We start from the raw sequence: 27,598 nt of genomic DNA on the forward strand, positions 1-27,598 counted from the left end.
TCATTATAAGCATAATGCAAGACCGTACAATGGTAAAGGAGCTTTAAAACCCCTCGTATAATTTAGCTTGAACATGCAACAGGTGTGTAGAGAAACGCTGAACCATGTCTTTAAATCAAAATTATGTTAATCCCGGTATCGTATACCCACAGCAAATCGATCATGTATCATCCTCTTGCTTGTTCTTTGACTCATGAAAAGAATTTTGATGTCTTTAAAGAAGGACGTTCAATCGATTTCCAATTCGCAGGCTTCCAGGAATTGCTGAGGTATCAATTAATGTACCCTGGATGAAGTGAATCGGTTACTAAGACCTTTGCAAAGATGAGGGAGAAAGATGAAAGAGAGGTGAGAGTGCTAAAACTTAGCTAAATCAGCTCTGGAATTGTATCTTCCCATGAATTTAAAGAAACCACCTGTTGTCGGTGATGGAAAGGCGTATTAGCGATTAGTAACACAGAGTGCGTAAAATAAATGTGGGTCCAGGAGAGGCATTAAAAAGTCATGAGCAGGATTGGATGCAGAGGAAGCTCCACTCTGCTGCAGTCTGCTGAGTCATGCTATTCACTCAGCTTCATGCTGGCAAAGAAAAAAAAGAGACGTGTCTCCTAATGGCACATATAAAGCACAAATATCACCCTAATGTGACTTGTGATAACGACCTTGTTATGCAGAGCTCCACAGGTTCTCCTTATACTTCTTTAGATGAAACTGTGGATTCCAGAGCACGTTTTTTTATCAAGACAAATGTAATCTAATAGTGTAATATGTACTAGTAGTCTGTATTGGGTCCGTGGAGCTTACAGGTCCTTCTTGTGCTTCAGGGAGTCCTCTGGGTACTCTGGTTTCCTCCCCAGTCCAAAGGCATGTGATCAGGGTTCAAGCCCCAGCCCTGCTACGCTGCAACCGTTGGGCTTTTCAGCAAGGCACTTAACCCTCACTGCTCCAGGGTTGCTGTATCATGTTTGACCCTGCACTCTGTAAAGACAGAATTTCACTGTTCTGTAATAAAAATGTGACAAAATAAAGGCTTTTATTCATGTACATTATACAGCTGTGCAATTGATCGTTAAGGGCCTTGCTCAGGGGCCCAGCAGTGGCAGCTTGGTGGCCCCGGGATTCAAACTCACTACCAGAAGTCCAACACTTCGAACACTGAACTACCACTTTCCCACTTGTACCCTGTGATGTACCCCAGATGTGGATAAACTCCAGGCTCCTCATGACCCTGTGTATGATAAGCAGTACAGAAAATGGATGGATGGATGGATGGATGGATGGATGAAAATCCTTATACAAACATGGAGCATATACACACACACACACACACACACACACACACACACACACACACACACACACACACACACACACACACACACACAGATCAAAGGCATTAGTGGATCAAAGGCAGGATCCTGGAGCTGTACATATTTATAAGAGTGAAAAGCAGTCTCAGTTTAAATCCATACATTACTGAACTACTGACTAAATAAAGAGGAGGTAAAATGTATTTTATCTGCATAGCCTATTCATAAAAAAGCTACATTTGCAAATGTAATAAAGTAAATGTAGTTGCTGTCTATATATATATGAGGGATTTGAACCCATGACCTTCCGATTCATCCAGCATGTCAGTCATTATCAAGCGTTAAGATGATCTCTGCTAAGAGTTTATAGCATCGTCGCAAAATGTCACGGAGTTTGTGTAGAGAAAATGTCACAAGCTGAACGCACTGCTGTTGGCTCTGTTTCAGACACTATTGTGTTACTGTGGCAAGGCTGTCCCCAAGATTAAGTGCTGTACTTATGCTAATACCAGAGCTTTATAAATATCTGCTGAATCTGCACACAAACACTCAAAGCGATGGTGCATTGCTTGCACTTTTTTATCTCTATTCATCAGGTGGGGAAAATCAGGTATTCTTTCTGTTCCCGAGGGAGCTTAAACCTAAAGCTGTCCGCATCCAGCGCTACATCACAGGCAGGAATAAAATTAGCCTAGCATCCCTGTAGTCCGATTTGAGCTAGCTACTGTAACATTACTTATGCAAACATTAATCAAACTTGATTTTGCTTTTGACTGGTGTTTTTTAAATATGCAGTTTATCTGAAATAACATTGCATGAGTTTAGGCTAGTTTTTGAGGTAGACAGTTATAAAACCATGTGCTAGTTCATCTACAGAAAAAAAATACCATGGATTAATTCATGTAGTCCATCAGTTTAAATACTGGGGGAAAAAAGCAACATTCTGTATTGAACTTTTGATCCCCTTTATTACTTAGCCAGAGGAAATGCTTTAGTCACCCAAGACCTGATGAAAATGCTAATGCTAGCGCTCTCTGATTCACAAGCCTGACAGAATTCTTGATCTTGATAGACTTTGTCTTTTTTTTTATTTATTTATTTATTTTTTTTGTAGCCTGTTGACTCAAAGCTCTGTTACTGAAAAATATTTCTTACAATGACAGCAAACCCGAAATAAACTTCGACGTCTTGAGGTGCATGATATGTAACGAAGGCGAAGCAGGAAGTGAGAGCTCTCCATAAATACATTCCCAATTTGCTCAAGTACTTGAAAGACAAATGTAAATGGTGTAATACTAAGGACTATATAAGTTTATTTTTTTTAACGTTATCACATCCATATCGCTGTTATGCTTAAATGTAGAATTGTGTGTACAGGAATTCTGACTGATTTATTATTCAAATGTATTTTTTTTCCACATTTATTTATTTTCATCACTAACAGTGTTGACTGAAAAAGCACTGAAGCAGGAGATGTTATAAGTAGCTTGAGTGTGACAGTTAATTAAAACATAGTTTGATGCTTTTGTTGTTGTTTATTCACATTTATCTGTACTTATAAAACAGCCTAAAATAGTGATGTCCTGATTGATCTTATTACTATTAGAATTATTAAAATCATTCAACTCGTAGAAATGAATAGTCATACAGCTCCTAATTGATGGCATGTTTGCAGCAACTAAAGTAAATATAGGCTGGATATTATGCTAATAGGACGGGGCAGGAAAGCCTTTATTATCACCACATATACATTACAGCACAGTGGAATTCTTTTCTTCACATACCCCAAATGAGGAGATTGGGGTCAGAGTGCAGGGGCACTTGCTGGGCCTTGAACAATCTTCCGATCAACAACCGAGAGCCTTAACCAGTTGAGCCATTAGAAGTGCACAGTGCAGGCTTGAAATGGTCCCTTAGTTACAAAAACAAATAACATATAAGAGTTTAGTGGTAGAAAGACTACAGGCATCAGGTTTCCAGTATTTCCAGGCATCAGGAGTTGTTGGGAGAACATGGTGCAAATGTGGATGTCACCCAGTATGTATGGCAATAAAGAGACCTAGAATAAGAAACAAGGTTACAAGCTAAGACCACTCAACCGTACTACATTTCCATTTCCACTCGATGGGGATGGAGTCACTACTGGAACACACCGCTCCCATCGGGATAGAAAGGTGATCGTTCAGACGAACCTTGTATTGATTTGTCCTTGGAAAAGGACAAATGGATGTAAGCCTACACGCAAAATGTCCTTGTCCTTTGCATAGGAAGTCAAATGGTTCATTTTTATATCTGTATCATATTATTCCCACGTTTCTGTAGACCAAATGTATGTGTATTTGTCTTTGTGAACAGGGGTCCGAGTGCTGCATCTTTTCAATAAGGTTACTCTCCGTAGATGCTGATGGTCTCATTACATCCTGTATGTCCAGGCACCGATCTCAATCACATGAGCATCACATCACTAAATGTGCACATTTAATTAGCATAATATAATTAAAGCACAGCCAGCTGAGTAAGGCTGGATACTCGAGATTCCAGATATCTGTTTTGGAGTTGTGTTTCGAGATCATCCTCTTTTTTTTTGGGTGGTGTTATCATCTCCTGCGCTGTTCCAAACATAGTAATATACTGTATAATGATATAAAGGGATTTAAGTGTCAGTGCAGCAATAAGAGCCTCTCTTTAAGTATTCAACCATTCTTAGCATCCTTCTATGTGTGTGTGTGTGTGTGTGTGTGTGTGTGTGTGTGTGTGATTTGTTCAGTGCTGCTCAGCGTGCTCTCTGTTGGGGCTCAGACAGAAATGAAGAAGGTTGTTGGGGACAACGCGACGCTGCCGTGTCATCACCAGTTCCGGCAGTCAAACGGACAGACGCTGGACATCGAGTGGATTCTGCAGAAACCCAGCTTCAAACAGCGCGTGGTAACTCCATTTTATTAACTCTATTCACTTTTATTTATACCACATCGCTGTTAAATACTTCATTCTGATTGGTCAACATGTATTAACAGCAACTCTGACAGTAGTTCCAGCTCCAGATCACAGGTTTATATCAATGCACTCGTTCTAATATGTTATATTCACAGGAACGTTCATGCTCCACATGAACGAATTAAAATACCTGTTTCCTCTTAATGTGCCATCGATCACATTAGAAATGATGATCAGCATGAGATTTTTTGGAGACCAGACTTTTAAAAGATTTTTTTTTAAATATGTTCTTATTTAACAAAGAAATACTGTATATATGGGGCACGGTGGCTTAGTGGTTAGCACGTTCGCCTCACACCTCCGTGGTTGGGGGTTCGATTCCCACCTCCGCCTTGTGTGTGTGGAGTTTGCATGTTCTCCCCGTGCCTCGGGGGTTTCCTCCGGGTACTCCGGTTTCCTCCCCCGGTCCAAAGACATGCATGGTTGGTTGATTGGCATCTCTGGAAAATTGTCTGTAGTGTGTGTGCCCTGCGATGGGTTGGCACTCTGTCCAGGGTGTATCCTGCCTTGATGCCTGATGACGCCTGAGATAGGCACAGGCTCCCCGTGACCCGAGTAGTTCGGATAAGCGGTAGAAAATGAATGAAAGAATACTGTATATGTAATTTTTGATGTGGTGATGTTTTTTTTTTTCTAGTTGTTTTCTAGTTCTCTATGTTCAACATTTATGGAAGGAGTCTCCAGTGTTAGTGCTTTGTAATGCTTAGTAAGTTTGCATTACAGGCAAGTCTTTCTTATTAACATTGATGATTCCTTAATTTAACCTTTTTACCAGTACTCTGGTGCTCAGGACTCATTGTCTTTCGGTGTGAGATGTGTGTGTTTCTCTCTGTTTATAACCTTATACCGAATTTTAGTGGTTGAAGATAAACGTCTTCAAAACATTGTACTTCAAAAAATGTTTTACATGCTTATGGACAAGAACTTTGGGGCATCTCAGAGAGCAGAAATGGGTTTGATATCAGCAGTTACTTTGAAGATAGAAAAATCTATGTGGAAGAAAAAAGTTTTCAGACTTTTTCTATATACCTGTATATCACTCCTAGTATTTTAGAGAAAAACAGAAATACTACAAATTTTTTGGCCTCTGGGGGGAAAATAGTTAAGGAAATGAAGAGGAATTAAACAGTTAGGTTGATCATGTTTAGATGGCTAATCATTTACTTATTATTACATATTCACTCGTCTTTTTCTTATCTATCATCGGCTTTATCTCACCTGCTTTATCTGCCAGCATCCACTCTCTTTTCCTCGGCGCTTTGCTTTGACAGAAAGAGCTACACTCATGTCATTGTCGCACTCTTCTTGTTTTGCTCTTGCATGTTTCTTCTTTTTTTCTCTCTCTCTCTTCTTCTTGTTTACTTGATTCCATTTCGTTCTGTCTCTCGTTCCACTCAGCTGTCCTTCCACAGGCCAAATCTGCTTTCTCCATGGCTTCACAAACAAACCTGAAGACAGATCCACCTGGAGCCATATGGCTGTCAAACGAATGCCTACATCTTTATCCCACGCTGTCTCACTCTCTCTGTCTATCACACAGATACTGATTACACTATTTGTCACTATAAGTCTATTTGGAGCAACATTTTTAATTGGATGAAATAATGACTTTAAGAGCGGCTAATCTAATATTTGCTTATCTGATTCCAGAGGCAGTTAAATCATGTTTTGGTGTCAGCACTGCTGCTGTAATGCTGCTGAACAAGCTTAATAAGTGTGTCACTAAGAACATTATCATTTCAAATGAAATTAAACATCGGATAAGACGCTCTATTTTCCGCAGAGTCATAAAGAGCTGTCTGTGTGCACGTAAAATAAATCATCTCTTTCAATTCACGTCACTGGGGTTTAGTTCTACGGCTGAAAGGAAGAAGAGGTGTGAGTCCGAGTTAAAGCTTCCCAGTCTTCTGAGTCGGCTCACGTTTAATGCAACATTTAATGAGGAGATAACTTTAAAGTCCTGTTAATTAAAGCAGTGTCTGAAAGTTTGATTAGGAACGAGGTGGAAACAGTGATGGGATGAATAAATCATTGTCTGAGTTTTGTGAGAGGTTTGACTACAACTGAGATGCAGGAAGAAAGTCTTCTCTTTCAACTATCCAAAAAAAAAACAGCTTATTATTTCTTTATTTCTTGTAAGGCACATTATTCTGTAATGACTATGAATTATTTTGTGACTGCAGTGAGAATAAGAGTAATGTGGTGTAGTTATGAGAGCGAGGAATGAACGTCTGGATTCACTGATGTGTTCTGGGATTGCAGTAAAGTGGATGACCGGGTCAGTGGACACATGAATTTTCAGTGCATTATCCTGCACAGGGTTTTATGTGTGTGTGTGTGTGTGTGTGTGTGTGTGTGTGTGTGTGTGTGTGTGTGTGTGTGTGTGTGTGTGTGTGTGTGTGTGTGTGTGCGTGCGTGCGTGCGTGTGTGCGTGTGTGTTGCCAGTTTGAGGCATCAGTATTTTTATGGGGCTTTTTTTGTTTTTCATCACAGCGACAACACACAGACAACACAGTGACAACACAAAGACAACATGTTGACAAAACAGTGACAACACAAATATATCACATTGACATCACAGTCACATCACAATGAGAACACAGTGACAACACAATGACAACACAGTAAGAACACAATGACAACACAGTGACAACACAATGACAACACAGTAAGAACACAATGACAACACAGTGACATCACAGTGACAACACAATGACCACACAGTGACAACACAGTGAGACACAGTGACATCACAGTGACAAAACAAAGACAACACACTGACAACACAAAGACAACACAGTGACATCACAGTGACAACACGGTGACAACACAGTGACAACACAGTGACAACACAGTAAGAACACAATGACATCACAGTGACAACACAATGACAACACAGTGAGAACACCATGACATCACAGTGACATCACAGTGACAAAACAGTGACAACACAAATATATCACAGTGACTTCACAGTCACATCACAATAACACAGTGACAACACAGTAAGAACACAATGACATCACAGTGACAACACAGTCACATCACAGTGAGAACACAGTGACATCACAGTGACAACACAGTGACATCACCTTGACATCACAGTGACAACAAAAAGACAACACGGTGACAACACAGTGACATCACACTGACAACACGGTGACAACACGGTGACAACAGTGAGAACACACTGACATCACAGAAACAACACAGTCACATCACAGTGAAAACACAATGACAACACCATGACAACACCATGACATCACAGTGACAACACCATGACATCATGGTGACAACACGGTGACAACATGGTGACAACACGGTGACAACACAGTGGCAACACAGTGACATCACAGTGACAACACAGTGACATCACAGTGAAAACACACTGACATCACAGAAACAACACAGTCACATCACAGTGAAAACACAGTGAGAACACAATGACAACACCATGACATCACAGTGACAACACCATGACATCATGGTGACAACACGGTGACAACATGGCGACAACACAGTGGCAACACAGTGACATCACAGTGACAACACAGTGACATCACAGTGACATCACAGTGGCAACACACAGACAACACGGTGACAACACAGTGACAACACAAATATATCACAGTCACATCACAATGAGAACATAGTGACAACACAATGACAACACAGTAAGAACACAATGACAACACAGTGACGAAACAAAGACAACACGGTGACAACACAGTGACATCACAGTGACAACACAGTGACATCACAGCGACAACAAAAAGACAACACTGTGACAACACAGTGACATCACACTGCCAACACAGTGACATCACAGTGACAACACAAAGACAACACGGTGACAACACAAAGACAACACAGTGAGAACACAGTGACAACACGACAACACCGTGACATCATAGTGACAACACAGCGACAACACGGTGACAACAGTGACATCACAGTGACATCACAGTGACAACACGGTGACAACACAGTGAGAACACAGTGAGAACACAATGACAACACAGTGACATCACAGGGACATCACAGTGACAACACCGTGACATCATGGTGACAACACGGTGACAACACGGTGACAACAGTGACAACACAGTGACATCACAGTGACATCACAGTGACAACACAAAGACAACACCGTGACATCACACTGACAACACAATGACAACACAGTGACAACACAGTGACATTGTAATGACAACACAGTGAAAACACAGTGGCATCACAGTGACAACACAATGATATCACAGTGACAACACAGTGACAACACAGTGACATCACAGTGACAACACAGTGACATCACAGTGATAACACAGTGACAACATAGAGACATCACAGTGACAACACAATGACATCACAGTGACAACACAATGACATCACAGTGACAGCACGCACACACTTTCATATCTAGCAATTTATTGTAAAAAATAGACCATCCAGCATGTTATTGGGTGGAACCAGAAGAAACACATGCAACAACAAGTACTGGTATTATGTTGTACCTGTGACCTCTGTGTGTCTGTGTGTGCAGGTAAATGCCGGTGAACACTGCAGCACTGATACACACAGGCATTACTATTTAGCTTTTTGTTACTCTAGGCAGTTCAAACACACTAACATTTATTTACTGTATCTCTGTGTGAACACGTTTATTTGTTTTTTTTACCTTTGTGGGGACCAATATTTAGGGGAGCAATATTTTTATTCGTGAGGAAATTTGACTGCAAAATTCATTTATTTTTACTGTTAGATTTGGGTGTATTATAGCATTTATGCATTTATTAGCTGCAGTAATCATTGGACACAAGGACAGTAAGACATCTTTGTGTGGAAACTTAGTTTCTCTATCTCTCTCTCTCTCTCTCTCTCTCTCTCTCTCTCTCTCTCTCGCTCTCAGATCATCACGTTTTTCAACAACGAAGTCTACACCAATGATAACCAGGCAGGCCGCCTGTCCTTCGCTGCAGACTACCTGAACGGCGATGCCTCTCTTCTGATTAACGATCTCCAGCTGAGCGACTCGGGCGAGTACCACTGCAAAGTGAAGACGGGCGGGAAGTATCTTTGGACCCAGGTTAATCTCGTGGTCCTGGGTAAGTACACCTCCCACTGCACTGAGTTTCCAGGAAGCATCTCTCTCCAGGCCTCATTTCCTCCTAACCAGACCACCTAATAACGCTTCAATTTAATTCCTGCTTCTGATGATTTGATTTCACCGCTCTTCACATTGTTAGGGCTTGTCTTGCATCGTTGAGGAGGGGTTGTTTATTTGTTTTCGGTTGGTCAAAGTTGCTCACGTGCCGTGTGCGAATCTGTTTGTAGCTTTATGTTAAAGGAAATTACGTGATATCGCAGTTTGATGAAACTCCTCCTCTATTTTTTCCTTTGTCCAAATAAATTTAAATAACGGGCGGTCGCCTGGGAAACCCTGCAAGATGGAGATTTTTTTAACAAAAACGTTTTTGTCGATATCATAAGTGACATGTTCTCACCAAAACAGACTTAGATGTGAGTTGGAACATGTTCTGTCTATCATCATCCTGTCATGTATCCTCACTATCTCTGATCGTCTTGTGTGAGACTTTATAGATATGCAGTGGTGCTAGGGCAGAAAAATAGGGGCATGTCCAAGCCGGTTACAAGTCAGTCTAGCTGCTAGTTGTTAGCATTTTAGCATTAATTCAGATTTTGAATAATTATCTATTAATGAGATCAGAAATTAAGCCATTTGCTTAGTGGCTTAGTGATTAGCATTTTTGCCTCACACCTCCAGGGTTTGGGGTTTGATTCCTGCCTCCACTCGGTTGCATAGACTTAGCATTTTCTCCTCATGCTTTAAAAGTTCCTGAGGCGGATTGGCATCTTTAAATTGTTCGAATCCACTGAGAATTTTTTACATAGTACCATCATAGCGATACCAGGCATTATTACGATCGAGTGTATGGAGGGATGTTGAGAACACTGAGGTGTTGGGAGAATGAATAGAGCTTGTCATGTCACTAGAGAAAGATGGCTTCCGGTCGGGTTCGCACGAGACAAAGAGAGGTTTCTTGTGATAATATTTCAGCAGATCTGGTTTCCATTAGATGGCGCGTGTTGTTGCCAAGCTGTTGTCTGACGGAACAGACGCTTCAGCACGAGCGCCGGAGGATCGGAAACAGTGATGGTCAAAGGGTTCTGCTCACTTTCTACTTAATTCTGAAGGCTTCAGGTTGCAGCCGAGCTGCGTGAAGTGGGGATGAAGTGCGATGGGTTTTCCTTTGTGGTGAATTTTTAATCATAATCGTATTTGGTAAACTTTGTTAGGAGGAGATTAATGTGATCTAATGACAATTACACAGCGAGAAGCCGCAAACCACTACACGTGTTCAAGAACAGACAGTAAGATCATTTTTATTTCTCTCTCTCTCTCTTTCTCTCTCTCTCTCTCTCTCTCTCTCTCTATCTCTATCTATCTTTCTTCCTGTTGACCTCCATGTTGCTCGCTCTGTTTGTCTGTCTTTCTCTATCTCATTCTCTCTTTCTCTTTTCTGTCTGTCTCTGTCCCTTTCTGTCTCTGTCCATCTTTCTCTCTCTCTCTCTCTCTCTCTCTCTCTCTCTCTCTCTCTCTCTCTCTCTCTCTCTGTATGTCTCTGTCTCTCTCCATCTTATTATCCCTCTCTCTCTCTCTCTCTCTGTTTCTGTCTCTCTCTCTCTCTCTCTCTCTCTCTCTCTCTCTCTTTCCTATCTCTTCTCAATCTCTCTCTCTCTCTCTCTCTCTCTCTCTCTCTCTCTCTCTCTCTCTCTTGGTTCCTGTCAACCTTCCTCCATGTTAGTCTCTCTGTTTGTCTGCCTCTCTCGCTCTCTTACTCTTTCTCTACTCTTCTTCTTGTCCCTCTCTGATCTGTCTGTCTCCTCCCCCCTCTCTCTCGCTCTCTTTCTCTCTCAGCTGGTTGTTATCAATATTGTCAAAGCATTCTAATAATATCCCATTAGCATCAATAAACATTCATTAGCATTTAATAAAACATTAGAAACAGATGAGTTGTCGGTTTTGCAGTGTGACTCATGCATACAGAAAACACTTAATGAATTGTTGGAGAAATGAAAGAGAGCAGTGGATGGGTGGATGTGTAGCTGGGCTTCACTTGGGTGTGTGCAGGAATAACAACTGGAGTCCTGTTCAGAGCACAAGAGACTAAAAGCAACTTTTCATTTTCATTTGAAATGAGAAATTATCATTTTCTCTTTGGCATCCTGAGCTACTTCGCTCCACCCTCTCTCTCTCTCTCTCTCTCTCTCTCTCTCTCTCTCTCTCTCTCTCTCTCTCTCTCTCTCTCTCTCTCTCTCTCTCTCGTGCTCTCTCTCTCTCTCTCTCTCTCTGTGTATGAAGACATTGCAGTGGATAAACTTCAAGGTCTTTACAAATTGCTGTCAGCTTTATGGTGACACTCTCAATTTTGGGCGACGAGCATTTGCATATTTTCTCTGCCACTGAGATAATGGTCTGGCACTGTTTCCCTCGCTGTGTGTGTGTGTGTGTGTGTGTGTGTGTGTGTGTGTGTGTGTGTGTGTGTGTGTGTGTGTGTGTGTGTGTTCGTCTATGTTTGTGTTCTGCCTGTGTGTAGAATTTAGCCTCCAGTCACACACTAACTGTACACAACAGAGCAGTAAGTTTGGCTGCTTTAGCGTCTCTCTCTCTCTCTCTCTCTCTCTCTCTCTCTCTCTCTCTCTCTCTCTCTCTCTCTCTCATACACACACACACACACACAAAATGACATACAGAAATCAAAGCCTCCTATTACTTCAAGTGTGTGTTTGTACATTTGTACACAAGTGTTTGCGTGTGAAGTTCTAGACAGCATCAATACAGAGCTGAAGTGAGGCGCAGAACTCTACAGACGGTCTGCATGAGACAGACCATTTGATCTGCTTCCATTTATTTATTTATTTATTTATTTACTTTCCATCCATCCATCCATCCATCCCTCCCACCCACTTCTCCTCAGTGCTCTGACGTTTTCTTCATACCATATTTTCTTGTTTTTCTCTCATTAATTATCTCATCTTCTCACCCACCTCTCTGTCTCTGTCTTCTCTCTCATTTCACTCCCTATCCTGCCCCCTGCTCATCCACATGTTCATTCAATAAATGATACAAATCTCTTTTTTCTGTTCCTCTCTCTTTCTCTCTCTTTCTCTCTCTCTCTCTCTCTCTCTCTCTCTCTCTCTCTCTCTCTCTCTCTCTCTCTCTGCACTGCAGTGAAGCCGTCTAAGCCCCGGTGTTGGATGGAAGGGCACTTGCTGGAGGGCAGCGATGTGAAACTGAGCTGTAAGTCTTCAGACGGCTCCGACCCCATCTACTATAAGTGGGAGAGAGTCCTGGACATGGGCAAAAGCGTGGGAAAGCTGCCGGAGTTTGCTCTAATCGGTGAGTACGACACCTACACGAGCTACACCGAGGTCTCTTTAAGTACCCTCCTCTACGCTACAGACGGATGTTTACAGAAAGGCAAACGTGAGATCTTTATGGACTGTAATGAAAGGAGTCTCCAGGAATTACGCTCAGGGTCACACATGATAATGGTTTCAATATTTTCTTCTAACAGCAGGGTTTTAATGCCCCAGTATTTGGTGTGCTGATTCAGCATTCGAGGGAGCTAATTGAGACGCAGGTTTAAGGGCCTTGCTCAAGGGCCCAACAGTAGCAGCTTGTTTGTGCTTGGGGCTTGAGCCTTAACTGCTTTAGCCTTTACTGCTACATAAGATTATGTGATTGTAGAAAGTAGAACAGTATGACATCATAGCGCTAAAAATAACTCAATCGATCAGGCCAACATTTGATTATTTAGCATGAATAATAAACCCCCATGTTTTTTATTCCTTACTTATTTTTTGTGTCAGTTGACTGTAACACAAGATTAAATCCCAAAGTGGGCAGTTAAAGGTGTATATATATTTTTTTTTTGCTCTGATGATCAACGAATTGCCTGAAAACAGTGTAGATGTCCAAGACGGGTCACGAGCGTGATCATGAAACCAGGTCAAAGTTTTTTGGTTTTTTGTTCAGCTTAAGTGAAGCTCTCAATTTAGTATTGCTATAAACTACTGTTTATAACAGTAACTAACTTGTGTCACATTGTCATGGACACGCCGGCTTCCCTGCACTTCACAGGGTCACAGGTTCACATCACATGACTGTTTGCATCTCATTTTGGTTTAATGAGTGCTTGTATTTAAGTAAACTTTGCTCAACCTTTGTGTCAGTGTAAAAACCAAACCCAAAAGCAGGGATAACGATACGGACACGATTTATACCCGGAAACACAGAGGGAAACAGAAAACACTGGGGATACTGGGCAGGTAAGATGAGCAGAAATAAAACTGAAACACGAACTATGGAAAAGATTCTAAGACTTGAGGCACCGAAAATCAAAATCAAGGACAGAGACGAACACGTTCTGACAGGCAGTGACAGTTATACCTGACTGAGACTGTTATAACGTACTCGACGATGATGGATAAATAGGGGAAACAATTAGAGACACATAAAGGACAGGTGTGCAGAGGCAGGAAGGAATTAAGGCTAGGGCGGGGCCAGGACACGTGAACATGAAACAAACAAAAACACATGCCGGAACGCCCCCTAGACCAGTGGTCCCCAACCTTTTTTTCGCCGCGGACCGGTCAATGTTTGATAATTTTACCGCGTCCCGCTGAGGGTGGGGGGTGGCGGCTATACAATTAAATTAAAATTAAAAACACTCCCCGATGTGTGTTGCTTATGTCCAGTTTATTCCGTTGTTTTGTTTTGGTTGCCGTCACTGCAGAAATCCCCGCTTCACACAGATAGCATGTCGGAAATGGCGATAGGGATTTAAGTGCTGTGGTGGCAATCTCAGGGTATTCCGCCATGACTTTAATCCAGAACACCGGCAGAGTTTCTAACTTTCTAACGACGTCTGTTTCGTGCTCAGTTTTGCTAATTTGTGGGTTAAATTTGAGCAAACACGATATACACGTACACCAAGCACTGTTAAACATGACAAAGTACCGGTGAACAGAGAGAAGAGCGATACACACCTTCTCTACACCAAAGCTACAACACCACTGCCGCTTGCAGCCGCTCAGCTCCAGACGTCACCTAAAACCGGCCCGATAGCATGATATTTTGCGCATGCGCGGTATTGGTGCGGCTTTAGGTGACGTCTCTCAGCTCCCGGTTAACCTCTCGTCCATGGAAAGTCGCACAAACCCGAGAGAAATACACCACAGTAAACAAAATGGAAATAATTTATTGTTCCTTGGACGGCCCGGTACCATTTGGTCCACGGACCGGTACCGGTCCGCTGGCCTGGGGTTGGGGACCACTGCCCTAGAGTATCAACAGCCAATGTCCGAGCGTAAACCTGACAATATAAACCTGACTTTAGCTCAGAATTGCATTCCAACATAACCGTCTTTGTTTAAATCTTACTCTGATTCCTGATGGACATCGTGCCCAAACATCGTAGATCTCCAAGACAGAGACAGTGTGTTTTCGTGAATGATCCTTAAATCGTTGTTTCAGCTGAAACTTTCATGTTGTTTAGCTTCTGTCAAGCCCTCACGTCCTCCTTAAACTACTTCGATTCATTCAGTGGAAAACCTGGAAGTTTAGTACAGTGTCTCTGTAGTACAGAGGCTGTGATTTATTCCTAAATCACTTTGTGTGTGTGTGTGTGTGTGTGTGTGTGTGTGTGTGTGTGTGTGTGTGTGTGTGTGTGTGTGTGTGTAAAGCACCTGTTTACATCTCTAAACATCTCTAAACTAAGCTCATTTCTGCTGGATCGTGCCCTCACCCGAGTCCAGCAATTAACGACTTGCACCAAACACCACCTGTTCATCCTAATTAGTTTTCTTTGGCTGTTAGTTTGAGCGAGGGATAAGGGAGAAGTAGAGCGAGTGAGCAGTAAGCGCAGGATGAGGAGTAAATGGATGAGGCTCTCGGGCCGGAGTCTCTCTGAGCGGCGTCCAGTCACTGCTCCTAAATCATGGCGTATTGCTGCGGACACGAGCGCTTCATCACAGGTGGAGGAGCGCATGAACTGTTCATCTGCTGGAGGCACTGCAGAGGCATTCATCAGCCTGACACACACACACACACACACACACACACACACACACACACACACACACACACACACTAAAACACACTCACATTCACACATTCTCATGATATTAGTATATTCATTAATGCATGATGACATGCAGTTATGGCAATTCAGAGGATGATGAAGCTGACATCCCATAATTTACCCAGAAGGCAGCTAGCTAACTACATTTCCCAGTAATGTGTGTTCCTCTTATAGTTTGGAATTAAGCAAAGAATAAATATAAAAAATGTGTATCTACTTTATGTATCATTTCCTAGTTGTAACTTAACAACTAACATTATTAATTTCATCTAATGTTTACTTTTGTGTAATATAATTAGCGTTTAGCCTGTTTTCATCCTCTTAACCTAAAATATGACATTTTTATAAGATTTCTTTCTTAAGATGCCATTTAACATTATTTGATATTCTTATATTTATCATTTGATTTTTTTTCTTAAATAACTTTTAAATTTCACACATTTTCCGATAAGAAATGTGTACATATATATTTATTTATTTAACATAATTTAACATTTTTGGTTTCTTTATGGGGTCACGGTGGCTTAGTGGTTAGCACGTTTGCCTCACACCTCCAGGGTTGGGGGTTTGATTCCCTCCTCCACCTTGTGTGTGTGGAGTTTGCATGTTCTCCTCGTGCCTCGGAGGTTTCCTCCGGGTACTCCGGTTTCCTCCCCCGGGCCAAAGACATGCATGGTAGATTGATTGGCATCTCTGGAAAATTGTCTGTAGTGTGTGAGTGTGTGAGTGAATGAGAGAGTGTGTGTGTGGCCTGCGATGGGTTGGCACTCCGTCCTGGGTGTATCCTGCCTCGATGCACTATGACGCCTGAGACGCACAGGCTCCCCGTGACCCGAGAAGTTCGGATAAGCGGTAGAAAATGAATGAATGAATATTTTCTTTACACACCTCATAAAAGCTTTACTTATTAATTATTCCATTTGCTACGTATTTCTTGTTGGTTTGGTGTAAAGAACAATTCAACAATTATTTCTCTGAGTTTCTCTTTCTGAGCCTGAAGACTTTAAGACGTGAAAATTAGCCTGTTTTTCTGTAATCTGTTAAAATACTAACAATAAATGTGTCCGCGTTTAGTCCAGGCACCGCATTTTTTTCTTCTCAGTGGATTTTCATCACTACCGCTAATCTCATTATTATTCTGAAAAAAAAAACAAGCTGCAATAGTTTCCATTATTTGGAGCTGAAAGAACACTTTTTTTTAAAAGTAGCTAGTAATAAAATGTGAATATGAGAACTATACAACATCCCACAACAAAGTCACACATATGAAAGGGTTGGTAGGAAGGTGGAGTGGGGGTATTAGTAGGGTAGTTAGGGAGGTAGAAACCAAGGAAGGCATAGAGGGAGGTACTGTAAGTAGAGGCGGAGGGAGGAAGTGGAGTGTTTCATAAGAGAAATGAAGAACGAAATGAGATTAGCATGGATTTTGATGATAAATGTTACTAACATGGTCATCTTGTCTGACTTGTAAACCCAAAGGTTTTGGGTTCGAGTCTCGGGCCGGCCACGACTGAGGTGCCCTTGAGCAAGGCACCGAACCACCCCAACTGCTCCCTGGGCGCCACAGCATAAAATGGCTGCCCACTGCTCCGGGTGTGTGTGTCTGTGTGTGTGTGTGTGTGTGTGTGTGTGTGTGTGTGTGTGTGTGTGTGTGTGTGTGTGTGTGTGTGTGTGTGTGTCTGTGTGTGTGTGTGTGTGTGTGCGTGCACACTTTGGATGGGTTAAATGCAGAGAACAAATTCTGAGTATGTGTCACCGTACTTAGCCGTACGTCACGTCACTTCACTTCACTTATTGCTAATGGAGGAGTTAAATGTAAGGTGAGGACAGATTGGTCAGAATTTCCAACTGTCACATTGTTTAATCTGATTCGCTTTTGTGTCCCTCTTTGTTGCAGATCTGAAGAACCCGGAGTTTGTGACGTTGAGGAACCTGAGTCACGAGAGCTCAGGCGTGTACAGGTGCACAGCCAGCAACGACGTGGGAGAGGAGAACTGTATCATTGAAGTTACTATGCAGTGTGAGTGGACCTGTGTGAGTGGGTGGGGTCAGGGTGTATAAGGGAAGAGAAGAGACGCAGATGTGTTGTTACAGAACAAAGATGAATATATAAGATGCTAGTGAGAGAACGACTGCTATAAGTGAAGCGATAACAGGAACTGTCGAGTATAAATCTATTTAAAAACATGTCCTGTGTAGACGTGCGAGGTGTAGGCGTGGTGGCCGGTGCTGTGGTCGGCGTGTCCTTCGGCGTCCTCATCATCATCCTCATCATCTGGCTGGTCTTCCGCAAGAAAGAGAAAAAGAAGTACGAGGAGGAGGAGACACCCAATGAGATCAGGTTAGATTCCGTCCTTTATCCGATACCCGATTGTTCAATCTACTCATATATCCAATGCCGTGAAAAAGTATTTGCGCCTTTCAGGATTTCTTAAAGATTCTTAAAGAAGTGTTTACACTCCACAATGGCAGTTATTAAGCCTGGATGGGACTAATCCCCAGTAATTAGTTACATTTGGTTGGTTGATTGAGTAATTTAAAGGGTAATTACATTTTCACACAGGGTACTTTGAAAAGTCCAGAGATTAAAGATTATTTAGACAAAATAAAGGCAGTACAATGAAAGGACAAGAAAAATAGTATTGCCACTAGTCAAGCAGGGTGTGTGTGTGTGTGTGTGTGTGTGTGTGTGTGTGTGTGTGTGTGTGTGTGTGTGTGTGTGTGTTTGTGTGTCTTATACTGCATTGTGAGTGAAGTGTTGTGGCAGTAAGACCTCACAGTAAGGTGCCCCAATGGATTTTGGAGCATTACTGAGGCTTAGAGCTTATATTATTCCTCAGGTAACATGCTCACAGAGCTCTATAATCGAGTTCAGATAGATTAAACACTCATATGGGATGTCACTGGATCAGTGTTTATTAATCTGTATCATATCTGTGATAATAACTGATACAATACAGAAAGCTGCGCCCCAAATGACTTACCACACATTATGCCCCGACACTGTGCCCTGTGCACTCTGCCGACTTGCGGACGAATTTAATGACGGTAGTATCCTCTCCATTTTTTTTTACTAAGCATTTTTTAATAACTACTATAGATGTAGAAGTGGGGATGTGGTAGCCTAGTGGTTAAGGTGTTGGGCTACCAATCAGAAGGTTGTGAGTTCAATTCCTACATCCACCAAGCTGCCACTGCTGGGCCCCTGAGGAAGGCCCTTAACGCTCAGTTGTATAAAAATGAGATAAAATGTAAGTCGCTCTGGATAAGTGTGCCTGCTAAATGCTGTAAATGTACAAGCGTGAACTCTACCCTCGGAAAAACTGTTATTTTTTTTAAATGTTAAAAAATAAATCACACAACATGGCCTACTTTTTATAGACATTACAAGTTATAATTTATAATTATAGTTTACAATTATACTTTTATTTTAAAGACATTACACAGGAGTGTCGTCGGATACCTCGAATTGTTTTTCGAACCCAGCATCACCCCCGTGTAGCCCCGCCCCCTCTCTTCTGCTGTAGAAGAAAAGCTGCGAGTGTTGAGTGTATGTTGAGTTTAGTTTCCAAAATTCTATTTTTTGGAAATTTTTTTTTTCTTTTTTTTCAAACTGTGAACACAAAACTCACTCTATTTATGCTACACAATGGTGTGAATAGCATGCACTTGTCCACCACTGTGTAAGGCTGCGTCCCAAATCGGGGTATCAGATTTTCTTTCACAGTTGAACAAGCGGTTTCAGTCAGCGGTTAATAAAATGCTTACCAGCAATTATTTTGACTTCAGTTGGCCAAGAAACACAGAAAACAACGTTTAATTTGATATGTTTATTTTTAGAATAACAAGAAACTTATTGATTCATTATTACACATCCTCCGTGCTGTAGTGAGTGCTGCTCATTTCTGAATACAAATGCACAACAAGGATGCGATCCTCATCTGCACAGACGTTATCAGGAGAGGAAAAAAGAGGATTAAATTCCGTATGTGTATTTTCCATTGTCTTAATGAGTAGGAATGCACTCAATTTTGAGTTATATCTTTGATAATTAGGCTTCGTTTAGCTTTCTCTTGCACAGTGGACTCAGTGACACCTTTGTGAAAAGATTGCTTGTCTGGGACGATTTGTACCTTTGTATCACTTTCTTAACCTGGGACTTATATCTGTGTCGTTTGGTCCTATAGGGAGGATGCGGAGGCTCCCAAAGCTAAGCTTGTAAAACCCAACTCGCTGTCATCTTCTCGTTCGGGCAGCTCTCGCTCCGGTGCCTCGTCCACCCAGTCCATGGTGCACAGCACGGCTCCACGCAGCCATCGACCCCGCCCCCCGGCCATCTGCGCCCTCAAGGAGAACGGTCAACCCCCGGAGTTCTTGCAGTCCTCCCCAGAACCGCCCACTACCCCTAAATTCAGGCTGCCTAATCCACCAGTGGGCCTCGCGGTGCCCACTACAGGGGTCCTGATGCCCCCACAGAGCAAAGCCTTTCAGACTGTGTAGGGGCAAGAAAAAAGATCCAGTAACATCTCTGGACAGGAAACACACACTGACTCATCTAACTGCAGATATGTCGACTATTGCAACTACCGTTAAAAGAAATTATGAGAGAAAAAAAACAAGCATAAGAAGAATTAATACTATAAAATCTAAAATCTAAATGAATGCATACATGAAATCTTTTTAAGTGCTTGCCCGCCCACTGCTGAACTGTACAGAGAGAAAAACATTGCCGTGTCACTCCTTATTGCTCTTTCTCCGTCTCTTCATCTTGCGCTCTCTGCCTGTCTGAACTTACCTTATGTTATTTTTATCACTTTATTGTTTTTTTTTTTTTTCTTTTTTTTCAGGAAGCATATTGAGCGACGAGCTGGAAAGATTTGCCCCAAGTGACGCTTTATTTATTTATTGAAAGTGAAGGGGCAGAGAAAGCCAGGGCAAGCCGAGTTTATGAAATATCAGGGATGATGGGAGAAAAAAGAAAGAAGAAAAGAAAGCATTAACAACAGCAGATTGACGCTCTCCCCGTAGAAAGATCATCACTGGTGGATTCCTGTGCGGAGTCGTTAAAATGAGAGCGTCAGAGAGAAGACAGTCCATTAAAACTTCTGCTGATTCCCATGATGCAGTGCAGGCCCTATAGAGAATAAGAGGCATTTCCAGTGACCACATGCACACTGCAGCACATAAAGAAAAAATAATTATGATTTTGTCATAATAGTTGCCAGGTATTCGGTTACGGCACATGTTTGACACACAACACTGTGGGACAAATTCACCAATTTCACATTTAATGTATGTATCTGTGTATGTATGGAGTCCCATGAAGGACGGATGTCCCATCCAGGGGCTTCGATCCCAGAGGTACTGGTTATAACTAACTAAATGAATGAATGAATAAACAATTTTTTTTTTTTTTACATCTATTCACATAACATCGATATTTTGCAGATTTACATTTCTAGACGACGTTATGTACAGGTGTCTTGCTCTCGTGCTCGCTCAACTTTTTTTTTTTTTTAACTCTCATTGCTTTACCAAATAACTGTTAAGAATTCTGAAATATGGGGGAAAAAATCTGAGCGGAAATATTCCTGAATGTCTTTTTAACCAATGTAGCCATTCGTTGTATTTTGTTTGTTTGTTTTGTTTCCTTTCTAGAATATCCAATGATACTTTTCTAGCACTCGAGGCACAAATAACTGAATATATGGTAACATCACCGTGCTGTGGATAAGAGCTGGCAGCGGCAGGAACTTATCTACAGCACCGGTGCGCATGGAGGTTCTCGTGTAGGACTTTTCCGATCATGCTTTAAGAAGACAGCTGCCTGTTTTGTGTCAGTGACTCGTCGGGTTCTCGGGACAGCGCTGCCACAGGGCCGGTCATTCTCCTCGTCCCGAAGTCCTTCCCAACCATGTAGGTGCATCTGAACACACAAGTAGCCTATGTTGTGTGCCTTTGAGATTTTACCTATCCTGTGCATCTGCTGACCCCAAAGCCAACCTTTTTGTAAGCACCGGCCCTGTGCAGGCTGGACGGCGAGGACGAGGTTGGACCACAAGGCAGTTGCTCCCTTTCATCTAGATCTAGTGTACAGTACATACGATGTTTTATATTGTACATATGAATAGTTAATCACACACAATATCCTTTTACATGAATGAGCGGTTGTCAAGATCAACTGACATAGATACTGTAAATGAATACTAAAGCATTTTTAAGGACTATTTAGGGGGTCAGTCTACTCTGGGAGCCACTAGAACTAGTCTCTTCGTTACGAATGACAAATAACAGCGTCTCTCTCTTTCACTGTCTGTTTGGACTCATTAGAATCCATATCGAGTCTCAGTCTGGACTTTCACATCAGTTTTTCTATTCAATTACAGCTAGAGTGATTTAAAAAAAAAGGCACAAAGAAATACGGATGGGGATTTAGATCCCGAGTCAGAGGTGACAGTGGAGGGAAAGAAAAAGAAATAAGGATGAGGATGAAATCTTGACAGGAAGAAGGACTCCAGTTCTGGGTGAAACTAGATATTGAGATTACACCGTAAATCGTTACACTATCAGTCTCTATGATTTAGCAGTTCTTTTTGTTTTCGTTCATTTTGTTTATTCATAAATTATTGGGTGGAATTTAATTGTAAAATCAATTTCACAGAGATTTAGTTCATTGGCATTATTTAAACGTGATCGGTAATATTTTATTTATATCGGATTCCTTTCTTTTAGCACTGAACAGAACACATTCAGTCCCAGCAAACAACATTAATATGCAGTGGTGGAATTGTACTTTATTATTATATATCAATCTTATTAAATGACTTCTTACTCCTTATATTTTTACCTCAAACTTTTACGCTATACATCAAACTCACGCTCGTTCTTTATTATAGTAAACATGTTGCGTGCGTGTTTCGGTTTGCTAATGTACCGTACAAACACTCGAAATGAGACGTCTCCTTCTCCAACCCAAATAGTACATTTTTATAAATTTGATAACGAGCTGTCTGTATTTAATCAAGTTAACTCGTTTAAATTGCTGATGTCAGGGTCGATTAGCATGGAGTCCCGTAGCTAGCATAACTGGCTAGAATTCAACTCCGGTTCTAACGCATGCTAATGATTGATTTTTAACAATTGTCAACAAAAACAAAATATACACAAAAAGCAAACATAGAAAAACATAGTTGCATTAAAACAAAAATCAATGTTTTTTTTTTATATTAATAAAAACTTTGATTAACTTTTAATATTAACTTCAATATTAGGACATTTTAATTGGCTTCTTTTTTATTAGTAAAAATCTTTTTTGTTGTTGTTGTTGTTTATAGTTTTTTGGCTGGATTCCAGATTTTGACTTTAAATATAATTTCTCACCCAGTGCATTTTCCACCTCTGGTTATACAATATATTTATTACAGCTTTATATTGAGATTTATTTTATAATTTATATATAGCCTGAAATTCAGCATGACCCTGATCAGGATAAAGTACTTACTGAAGATTTATGTGTTTGAGTTTAGAGGCTGGGATTAAAGCCAAGGGACCAGTCCAGTCCAATCCAGTCCAGTCCAATCCAGTCCAGTCCAATCCAGTCCAGAGTATACGAGTTTAATAATACATGCAAAAACTGGGGTTGTAATTTCTAATGGCATCTATGCATCTAAGTAACTAAAAAAAACACACAACTCACCCTCCCATAGATTGCTCGTCTAAGCTTGATTTCACATCTTCCTGTAACCTTACTCCATAATTGTATTACACACACACACACACACACACACACACACAGTAGTCTTACTTTTATTTATGACCACAAACTTGGCCAAAAAAGAACTGTCTCTATTTCGCAAACACACACACACACACATACAAACACACACAGACACACATGAACAAACACATACATACACACATACTGTATGCATATACAGTACATACACACATACAAACACACACAAACAAAAACACACAGACACACACACAAACACAGTAGTGTTACTTCATGTCCACACACTTGGCCAGACAATATATATATCTCTCTCTCGCACACACACAGACACACACACACACTTGTGTTCTTACTTCCAATTTAAGCGAGTGCTTGCAGCACGGTGTTGCAAGGTGCAGTGGCATCGCTAAGTGTGATGGATGTGCTGTCAGCAGGGTGGAGGATGAAGTATGGAGCTGAGCCAGCAGGGAACACGGGCAAGACGCTGCGTAGCTTTAACCCCACTCCACTACACTGTATCCACACATCAAACCGCTCCTCATGACAAAAGTGTGTGTTTGTCTGAATCTCCAACAGCCTTCTCTGTGGGCCCGGCTCCTCATCTGTTTATGGTACCATTTATGAGTGTGTGTGTGTGTGTGTGTGTGTGCTGTCTCTGCACCAGCACTCGGACCCAAGGAAATGAAAACAAGCTTTCCTCCATCTGTTCTTCACATCGGACTCTCTGGGTCTCAGGTGGCATTTTAGCCAGTTTATGAGTCTCTGTTCCAGGCGGCTCTACATCTTCACACTCTCTCGCTCGCTCGAGCATCAGGAACTGATACGCAAACTCCAACATGGCTCGAGATTTCTATAATATCATATTCGACATATTTGATCATCATGTTGTGGGAATGGTGAGGTTTTTAAAAGACGCTCACGGATGCTGGTTTCCAGTAAGAGAAGTGATTACTGTACATCATTATTGTAGAAGCCCGACACTTGTGCTAGTTAGTAGTGTACAGCATTAACATTAACGCTGGCTTACTCATGCTATTATTATAACTTGCTTTATGAGTTTAGTCCAAACTCTGCTACTGTTAAACTTTTTGACTAACTTCTGTCTACTCACTGATGGTTTCCGGGTCATTTTGGAGAACTTGCTAAATGACTGAATCTGAGCGTATTTCTGTTGCATCCTGGGAAAACCCTCACGCTGGAAAGTATTTTCTTCAAATCAGTCTGCTGTCATCTCTACAGAGTGTGTAAGTGCTCTTCTTTGTTTTGATGATGATGATGATGATGATGGTGATGATGAAAGCACAGGAGCATCACAGACATTTTTACAGCCCTGATATGATCACAAACTACATTCGATTTAGATTATTTTATCTTCTCTGTCATGCAGCTACAGTACACGACATGACTTCTTCAGTCAGACTGTTTGACTCGATCGTGATCTTTGCAGGAAGACACCAAGACACCAATTTAGAAAGCAGCCTTAGTAAAAAACGTCTGGTTTTCCCAGAACGCCACGACTTCCACAAATCCAAAAAAATAAAAAATCATTCCACAGATCTATTAAAGGTGATGGAACTTAATGTAATACTGTAATCCTATAACTAATAAAAAGAATCTTTCTCTCTTTTAAAGGAAGATGAAGATAAATATATATGGTTTATTGGAGCAGATATTGGGTTCGCTTTGAAGTGGTGTTTTCTTTGTTTCACCGAGATTCGTCTTTCTTTCTCTCTGAGTTTGTTCCATTCAGTTTCTCTTCATTACAGACCTCAGTGTTAGTACAGACTGTAGAGGAGGATGAGTAGACTCCAGTAAATGTCCCTTACTTTCCCTTACTTCAGCTTTATGGTATTTTTTTTCTCTCCAAACCGGTCCATTTGTTCTCAAAGTGACCCAGTCTTGTAAATAAATCCGTCACAACTTAAAAAAAATGTATATTTTTACGGATTCTGAGATATTACTACTTTGTTTGCAAATAAAAATATTCAACAAGTTCTTTTGCCTCTTGTGTCGTTTGAATCAAGTGAATCGGTTCAGGTGAATCGTTTGTATCGGTTCAGGTGATGATCCCTGAAACTTCACCTTGGACCATAAGCTTTGATGAAACGCTAAAGTTTTCAGCACAGAGGAGACATTTTTATTCCTGTAATTTAATTCTAGCTATTAGGTCACCGTATTGTGAGTAAAATCATCAGACGGTGCTCACATTAAGGCTTTTCTGCTTCACTCGGTTCAAATTACCTTCACATGATTCAGCTCACTTTGTTCAAAGTGCTTTTTATTTTTATTGCACCGGTGAATCATTCAGTGTCATTTATACCAGAGGAAAATGAGTTCATTCAAAAAGCCCATTTCGATAAATAAATAAATAAATAAATAAATAAATAAATAAATAAATAGTTTCACTTGTCCTGATATGAGACAAGTTATTGCTACGATGCCACATGGTTAGAAGAAGAAGAAGAAGAAGAAGAAGAATTTTCATATTTCTATTGCTGTTTTCTGCTGCTGTGATGTGATGTCATGTGATGTCATGTGACGGACGTGACGTGATGTGATATGACGTGACGTGATGTGACGTGTGATGTGATGTGATGTGGTGTGATGTGACGTGACGTGATGTGACGTGGTGTGATGCGACATGTGTGAAGTGACGTGTGTGATGTCATGTGACGTGATGTGACGTGATGTGACGTGATGTGACGTGATGTGACGTGATGTGACGTGATGTGACGTGATGTGGTGTGATGTGATGTTCTATGATTTGATGTGATTCCACCGTAAAACGGTCTACAGGTTAAAACTGTTACGCAATAGCGCCTCCTTTTGTACATGAAGAGTAAACGCACAAACAAGACGGGAAGACAGAAATGCATATATGGATAAATGATTATAAATTAGATGTCAGTGTCATGATATATGGATAGCTGATACTGTATGCTGAGTCTTAAGAGGTTTTATGAACGTTTATGGAAAGAGTCTATAGTGTTATTTAAGAATGTTCCTGTAGGTTGTCTGCCACATGAAAGTCAGAATAAAATGTATTATTATTATTATTATTATGATTATTTTCAAAAGACAAAAAAAATACAAACACACACACACACACACACAATGCGTTGGGCCACATGTAAAGCACATTTCACTGTCTGAAGAGCAGACTCATTTGGACACAGCTCATAAAAGCAAAGTGTAGAGTTTTATGGCCTGTTATTTTTAACTTATTCTGACACAGAAGAAACACAGAAGAAACGTTTCAAGCTTAATATTACAACATGAAGCTCTGAAACTCTGGTGTTGGAGAAGTGTGTTTAATGAGTCATGTGTCATGTGGGTTTTAGATACAGATGATCAGAGACAGCTGGAGTGTCGGCTCTTTTCTCTAGAAATCCATGAATACCATTTGACCTAATTGACAAAAAAAATCTATATTTAAGACTTAAAAGAGCTTTGTAAGCAAAATAAAAACTGAATTTATATGAGTTAAAACGTGTATGTGTGGTGTCGTGTGTGTTGTTGGGAAAATAATCAGCAGGATTTGTGTAATGTGTCCTAATATAAAGCGAAGTTACTGTTAACAGCATGAGGTTCAATTATTTCCAATGAAAGCACATTAAAAAAAAAGCTAGAATTCACTGCAGTACCAAAGCAGACCAGTAGGGGGCTTTTTGTTCGCCACTGAGCTGTAAACTAATCGAACTCTCAGCAGCTCAGTGAGTGTCAGTTTTTAAACAAAATGCGTGTAGATTTGTCGAAAAAAAAACAATATTTTGTGCGTCTCGGAGTACATTCGTAATCGTACTGTTACGATACAATTTTGTAAAACTATTAACTACTAAGAACTAACGAAGCTTGAGCTTTGTAAACGGATTAAGTCACATGTGCGTACACCGCCTCGTTAGCGCAGTAGGTAGCGCGTCAGTCTCATAATCTGAAGGTCGTGAGTTCGATCCTCACACGGGGCAACATTTATTTTAAAAAAAATGTTCAAACTTTATTTATCAATAAATGTTCAAACTTTATTTACATGTATACCTTTTCATTTTAGCTTACATCCTGCTAAATATTTGATTTGCACATCTGCTACATCCCTTATGTCGATACTGTATGTAATAATATAAAGTAGGAGCACAGTCATATGATTTCTGTAGTTGCAGCTCTGAAATTTGATCTTTATTGTATTACCTGTATTGTTTTTTTTCATGTTTCAGCAATCCACTAAATAAAAATAGATCTGGTTTTCAGCACGATCTATTGTAGTGCTCCTGAGCCCTGCCAAGAGAATCGATTTGCTTCGGTAATCTTATCATGCCCATGTTGAGAATGTACAATTACATTTTCAGCTCAGTTATTGATTGAGAACAACAGCCAACACGTGTACATGTTAAAGC

The 27,598-nt window shown here is 40.9% G+C and overlaps 1 protein-coding gene and 1 non-coding gene across 3 annotated transcripts in view; both read left to right on the top strand.

Moving 5' to 3' along the window:
- clmpb (CXADR like membrane protein b) overlaps nucleotides 1-25,203 on the top strand; it is an 87,965-nt gene extending 62,762 nt beyond the window's left edge. The window contains exons 2-7 of one of the 2 annotated variants that reach the window (XM_027161708.2): nucleotides 4,078-4,235; nucleotides 9,214-9,409; nucleotides 12,559-12,726; nucleotides 17,370-17,492; nucleotides 17,672-17,813; nucleotides 19,660-25,203. In XM_027161708.2, coding sequence (XP_027017509.1) covers nucleotides 4,078-4,235; nucleotides 9,214-9,409; nucleotides 12,559-12,726; nucleotides 17,370-17,492; nucleotides 17,672-17,813; nucleotides 19,660-19,972 — 1,100 coding nt within the window. In that variant the 3' untranslated portion in view covers nucleotides 19,973-25,203. Of the gene's footprint in view, nucleotides 1-4,077; nucleotides 4,236-8,680; nucleotides 8,848-9,213; nucleotides 9,410-12,558; nucleotides 12,727-17,369; nucleotides 17,493-17,671; nucleotides 17,814-19,659 lie in introns of those variants that run through there. The other variant, XM_027161709.2, reaches the window with a different exon arrangement.
- Nucleotides 25,204-27,099: 1,896 nt separating this feature from the next.
- Nucleotides 27,100-27,172, top strand: trnam-cau. Its single transcript has one exon. It is a non-coding gene; the product is annotated as a tRNA-Met (tRNA).
- Nucleotides 27,173-27,598: the final 426 nt, after the last annotated feature.

This window comes from Tachysurus fulvidraco, chromosome 13, assembly GCF_022655615.1.
Source record: "Tachysurus fulvidraco isolate hzauxx_2018 chromosome 13, HZAU_PFXX_2.0, whole genome shotgun sequence".
Taxonomy (NCBI): domain Eukaryota; kingdom Metazoa; phylum Chordata; class Actinopteri; order Siluriformes; family Bagridae; genus Tachysurus; species Tachysurus fulvidraco.